At 43.1% G+C, this 6,792-nt stretch overlaps 1 protein-coding gene across 4 annotated transcripts in view; it reads right to left on the bottom strand.

The window, feature by feature from the left end:
* Positions 1–5,998, bottom strand: part of STAM2 (signal transducing adaptor molecule 2) — a 56,447-nt gene extending 50,449 nt beyond the window's left edge. For 2 of the 4 annotated variants that reach the window (XM_023730399.1, XM_023730396.1), the window contains exon 1: positions 5,699–5,997. In XM_023730399.1, coding sequence (XP_023586167.1) covers positions 5,699–5,738 — 40 coding nt within the window. In that variant the 5' untranslated portion in view covers positions 5,739–5,997. Of the gene's footprint in view, positions 1–5,698 lie in introns of all 4 variants that reach the window. The other 2 variants (XM_023730398.1, XM_004375385.3) reach the window with 2 other exon arrangements.
* Between the last annotated feature and the right edge of the window lie 794 nt (positions 5,999–6,792).

The raw sequence follows: 6,792 nt of genomic DNA on the forward strand, positions 1-6,792 counted from the left end.
TATGTTGTGGGGTTGTTAACCAATGTCATAAAACAACATGTGTACTACTGTTTCATGAGAAACTATTTGTTCTGTAAGCCTTCACCTGAAGTACAATAGAATATAAAAAGAAAAAAAAGAGAGGAAAAAAAAAGAAATCAAACGACGAGTTGCATTGGGCAAATCTGCAGCAAAAGACCTCTTTAAAGTGTTGAAAAGCAAAGATGTCACCTTGAGGATTAAGGTGGGTCTGTTCAAGCCATGGTACACCCACTTCTCACTTACTGGCACGGTTAGGTTCCATAAAGACCAGGTCATTATGTGAAAATTGGCAATATGCAAAAATGGATGACCACATCCAATCACAAAACGGAGGATGACTAGTACATTACATGTGTCAAATTACATCATTACATAAGTGCCAAATGACATCATTATATAACTGCCACATTACATCATTACATAACTCCCAAATTACATCATTACATAACTCCCAAATTACATCAGTAAATAACTGCCAAACCACCGAGAATCATGGCCTAGCAAAGCTGACACACAACCTTAACCATCACAGCCACCATTTCTCTTGCCTCATACCTCCGTGTTCATTACCGCCAGACGTATGTCGTTAATGTGCAAAAAAAAAAGTAGGATAGTAGTCTTTTACTATTGTCATAAATGCAAAATGTCAGATCACGAGATAGTTGATAAGTGAGGAGTAGGTGTATTTCCAATCATCTCATATGCATGCAAAATTTGGACAATAAATAAAGAACAACAAAGAAGAATTGATGCATTTGAATTACGGTGTTGGCGAAGAATACTGAATATGCCATGCAATGCCAGAAGAATGAACAAATCCATCTTGGGAAGTATAGCCAGAATGCTCCTTAGAAGCGAGGATGGCGAGACTTCATCTCATGTACTATGGACACGTTATCCGAAGTCACCAGTCCCTGGAGAAGGACATTATGGTTGGTAAAGTAGAGGGTCAGCAAAAAAGAGGAAGACCCTCAACCAGATGGACTGATACAATGGCTGCAACAATGGGCTCAAAGATAGCAATGACTGTGAGGATGGTGCAGGACTGGGGAGTGTTTCATTCTGTTGTACACAGGTTGCTATGAGTTGTAACCAACTCAACAGTACCTAACAACAACAACAACAACAGATAGGAAACTTAGGAGGCAGTGAGTTTATGTTAACAGGGGACTAACAATTTGGAAAAGGTGGGTGAGAACGGTTGCACAACTCAAAGAATGTAATCAATGTTACTGAATTGTACATGTAGAAATTGTTGAACTGGTGGATGTTCTGTTGTGTATATTCTCAACAACAAAAATAAAATAAATTATAAGAAAAGAACTAATCTAATAAGTAAATGTTATAAATCTGAATACATAAAATAAATGTGTATTATTTAAATGCTATCAATACCGATTTTTATATAAGAGTTTCTTACAAAATTTCATTTGAGAAAAAGATGCCATGACTGAAAAAGTTTGAAATCTCCAAGTGATCTCATTGTGAAGTTCTTCTAACATAACACAAGCCAAAAACACAGTAACACACAAAATCAAATTTCACTGGGAAAGATTTCCTAACCCTTTCAAGACCTAATTATTTTCTGCTTTGAATTTTTTGTTGATACCATGTATTTTCATTAGTGGAAGCATGCTGAATCATTGAGTGTTAACTGAATTTTTGGTAGGTAGTATGGTGGTTTTTGTTTTGTTTTGTTTTGTTTTTTGCCTCCTCCAACAATCCTACCCTCCGAGTCCCTAGGGACACGCGCTATCCCACTAATTCTACCCAGACGCCCACTAGAGTCCAGAGGGGCATACGGTGTCCCAAAGAAAAATTTTCAAAAGTTCTCTCTTCTACCAAAAATGCACACACCTCATACAATACCCTGTAGAAACAATAATTTGCAGCACACGCCTATTTTTTCAGTTTCAAACAGTTATAAAGGCCCCTGGCTTGTGCCAGCATGCACTGGCAATGAGAAAGTAGCTTCCCAATGAAACTGAGAGGTGGAAAAAGTGGGTGGGCAACCATAAATCCCAACAGACATGAAAGGATTTTAAGACAAAGGTTCACCCTTCAAACCACTATATCAGAAGAGTTTTGCAGAGATAGAATTGAACTCGGCTTTGTGGACACGAGTACAGCTTTAATGAAGGAGATTCCAAAGTTTTGAAAAAAGAGCCAGAGTTTAGTGATGAATGATAAACGGCACAGAGGCAGAAAGATTGCCTGGCTAGAGTAAGGGGAGAAAAGATATGCAAACAAGAACTGGAGTTAGGGAGTAGAACAAATAAGTCACAACTTGGGAACCAATGTGGTGAGAATGGAAAAACTGGTACAGAAGATAAGGAAATGGTATCTTCCCTTTTAACACTAACCACTAAACCTTCCTACTATGGCTCTGTCCTCCTGGTTGCACCTTCTGCTTGGAATTCTTTAAGAATGGCTGCGCCCACCAAGGTTCTCTGCCTTAGAAGCCCAGCTCCCTGTTTAAGATTTGAGCTCCAGTGTGGGGAAAAATATTTCTTCTTTTATCCCTTAGCACATCTTGAAAGGAATTTTATTAAACAAAACAAAAAATGAATCCAGATTTGAAGAAATCCGATAAATACTTAACGAGCTCCAACACCAAAAGAATAAACAAATCAGTCTTAGAAAAAAAACAACCAGAATGTTCCTTAGAAGCGAGGATGGCTCCCTTGACTCACTTTGGATGCATCATCAGGAAAGACCAATGGCTAGAAAAGGATATCATGTTTTGTAAAGCAGAAGGCCAATGAAAATGAAGGAAACTTTCAATGAGATGGAATGACACAAAGCCCCAACAACAGAAACAAACACACCCACAATCATGAAGATGGCGTAGGACTGGGCCATGCTTCATTCTGTTATACATTAGCTTGCTGTGAGTCAGGGATGACTTAAGGCTTATGGCAACTAACAAGGATGTTATCATATCTACCTTACCCTTCAGAGCTTATCAGTTCTGACTCCAAGAAAAGACAGGAATTTGCCAGAATTCCATACTTCCTAGTCCTTGGCCTGCTTCCATCTGACAAGTCACATAGCATCAGCAACCCATGAGTGAATTCCTAGACATCTTGACCCATCACAGCCCAGACCAAGAGATAAGTTCCAGTTCAGGGTCTGAGAAAAGGGTCTCTTACTCACACAAATAATGTCAGAAAAGACTGCTCACTCTCCAGGTAAGACTCTGCACCTAACAGAGGAGTGCAGTGTCACCTTTAAAGCCCTTAACTATAAATGATCATACCATACATATAGCAAAAGGTGGCTGCTGTCAGGAAAGGAGGCATAGGGTAGTGTCAAACGCCTTTACAGAGAAAGCTCCTACCTGAAGGTCCTTGTCTTCCCTTCAAGGAAGAGGACTGTTTTAAACAAAGGGAGAATGTAAAGCATTTCAGTGCATTTCTAATACCATACTTACCACACTATATTAAGATTATCTTTATTTTAACTTTCTTTTTTTGGGGGGGGCGGCGGGTATATACGTCCTCATTAGACTGTGAGTTCCTTGAGGGCAGGACTCACAGTCTAGTTATTTATTTTTGTGACCCCAGAATTCAACACAACGTCTGACGTGCAGTAATCATTCAACACGTCTGTTGAATGAACCGTGAATGAGGTATAGCAAAAAACAAAGATAATAAAATATCTGACTGAATCAGAGCAGATGAAAAAGTACACTGTAAAAGAACAAACAAGTCAAATACTGACTTGCTTTAATTACAACAATTTCAAATTAAAAGAAGTTTTAAGATCTGAAAAACATAACATATCACTCTTCTATGATATCAGCTTGAGGCCAATTTGAACATCTTAGTATTTCATTCCACTTTTTCTATTAATTCCATTCCCTTTTGTCTAAAAGAAGTTACGCGTGGGCCTCAACCAAACTTGCTCTTTCACCCTTAAACTGCCTTTAGGATACTGAATTCAGTCATACTTGAGCTAACAAATAAACACTTAAAGCTTTTGTTGATGTTACTGCCCATGAAATAAGCTATATGTTAAAACAGCAGTGGTATTTGTATGAACAGCAGTACCTCTTTCACTGCAGCAGTACTAAACTGTGTTCCACTAAACTATGCAGGGACACAGAAGCCACAAGAGACACAGGTAGACCTCCTCAGGCTACTTCTACCAGAGAAGTTTTCTATCAGAAAACAACGGACTTCTAGGAAAGATTTCCCTCAAAGAAAGAGTTCCACAGTTTTTTGTTTTAAAATAATTTTTCATTCTATTTTGCCCTTTCTACTGTTGTATTAAGATAAAATGAAAACCCTTACAATAGCAATAAAATGTATAGGTCTCACAAAGGCAATACAGCTGCAACAAGGAAAATCATTAGGTGTTCCAAAAGCAAAACCTGTGATCCTCAACATTATGCTTCCTGTATTTATGCTAGTCAACTGTGTTCAAATCTCAAGAAAAATAGTTGAATGAAATATGGGAATACATACTCGAAGTTTATCTAAGAGTCAAGGTATAATTATAAATATTTTTAATTCTCTGGGAATGGAAGAGATTTATACATCTTATTTGAATCTCATATATTTGACTTTTGAACGTGCTTTTGGGGATCACATCAAACTAGAGAACTTTCTACAGTCTCCTCATAATTTGAAAATTTTTACTATGATACAGGTGGATCACTGCTGAGATGTGTCTATTCTGTGACTCAGGCAATTTTCAGTCATACTTTTTCATTCCACCACGTCCTAAAACTCTATCTAGCATTCTGTTAACTACTGCCACAAAAATGTTTTCTTAGCCAGTTTGTTTTACTGTTATTGCAATACCCAAAATAAGTTCCTATATCCAGTCCATCTTTTTCTCATTCCAAGTCAGTGAAAGGCCAGCGTTCTTATGACCCCAACAAATATTAGTTGTTTTGAACTGTTTTGAGATCCTAGGGTTGGTATTTTCCTTTTCATGTTCTAAGACAAGACATCTCCTAGCACCTGCGTCATCGGAGGATAGGGAGTAGCACCCCCAGCAATTGTAAATAAATCGTGAAGCTGCCCTATCGGGCTTGGCTGCATTTGTACATCAGCAAAGTTCTTCCTAATAAATGGGAGCAAGTCAAGGTGTCTAGTGTTGGACTGTCTTAGACAGCAGAGTCCCCAGCGCTGCATCATCTCTCTAAAAGAAGGAGCTGGAGGAGAATAGGCAGGATACGGGCTTTACCAGGTCCAGAGCTGGCAGGAAATTTGTATCATCACTCCGCAGTTGCTTAGTCTCCCGCCAGCCCGCGGCTCTTCCTTATTCCTGCGCTTGGCCAGGGAAACGGCCCTTTTTCGGGGTCCTCAACCTCAGATAGGGGCTCTGGTGGCTCAGTGGTTAAGCATTCGGCTGCTAACCAAAAGGCTGGCAGTTCGAATCCACCAGCCGCTCCTTGGAAACCCTATAGGGCAGTTCTATTCTGTCCTGTAGGATTGCTAGGGGTCGGAATCGACTAGACGGCAAAGGGGGTGCAACCTCAGAAAGGCAGGGGACACGCCCCAGGAGGCTGGCGATGAGCCAACGTTACCCCCAAAAATAGCTGGGCTCTTAGGCGGCGGTACCGCCCCTTCTTCCCTTCCTCTGCTTGTCTGCCCGTCCCTGGAATCGCCGCCGCCCTCTTTCTAGCTGGACAAACAGCAGCCCGAAGCCCAGGCCCAGCACTCACCCACGTCTTGTTCGAAAGGGTTGGCACTGAACAAAGGCATCTCGCCGGCGCCTGAGCGCTAGTCGCGGCGGTCTAGGTGAAGCTTGGCAGCTGCTCCCCGCTCGGTGACCCGCGGCCGCCACTTTCTAGACCGCTCCGCTCCGGCCGCCGTCACTGCACTTCCGCCACCACACCTGCCCTGCTCCCGCCTGACGGACCTGCTGCCCATCCGCACTCGGCCCCGGGATCCCCTCCTGGGGCGAGGTCCCGCTGGCCGCAGGCATCTTTCCAGCGACTCTGTTGTCGCCACCTGCCATGAGGAGATGGCATCACCAGAGCCAGGGGGTCCCAGGGGTCAGGCGATCGCCGTGGCCACCCCTCCATCGTTAGGACCCCGGCGAGCCACGGAGCGGGGACCTTCAGGGCCGGAAGTTGTCGTTCCGGGAACTCGACGACACTGTAGGTCCGGAAGCTGTGGTGTGCGGGCGGCGCCAGGGCGGGGGGCTAGGTCCTTGGAGGTTTTCAGTGCCAGGATCAGGCTGTGAAAACCGCGTTCCCTCTGTTAGTTTGAGGCCTGGTGGTTCAGTGGTTAAGCGTGTGGCTGGTATCCGAAAGATTGGAGGTTGGAACCCATCAGCCGCTCTGCGGTAGAAAGATGTGGCAGTCTGCTTCTGTAAGACTGTAGGTTTGGTTTTGGGGATCCATTTAGTTTAGTTCGTTCCTGGGCGGCGCGGTTAGTTCCTTACGACTGTGGCCCCATGGCTGCGTTTGCGTTGCCTTTCATATGGAGCCGCCAGCAGAGAGGTAGCTTTGGGATTCTGCGGAGGGCCTGGCTCGCTCTCGGCCTCTTAGGGTGTTGCATCCTACTCTGCGACTGAATTCTGCGGTAATAACCACCACGGGAAGCGGTAATCGAAGTAACTACGGTTCTGTGGGGACTTTTAACTTTTTGCACTGTGCTCGGTTTTGGCACTGCCAAAACGGAATATGCTACAATCCCTGCCTTCGAGTTGCTGATAATTATACATATATGACAATATATGACGTGCCTCATGGATAAAGGAGGGTCACACTGAAATTCCCATAGGAGCCAACCAGGTACTTGAATGTAAAAG

This window comes from Trichechus manatus, unplaced genomic scaffold (assembly GCF_000243295.1).
Source record: "Trichechus manatus latirostris isolate Lorelei unplaced genomic scaffold, TriManLat1.0 scaffold00036, whole genome shotgun sequence".
Lineage (NCBI taxonomy): Eukaryota > Metazoa > Chordata > Mammalia > Sirenia > Trichechidae > Trichechus > Trichechus manatus.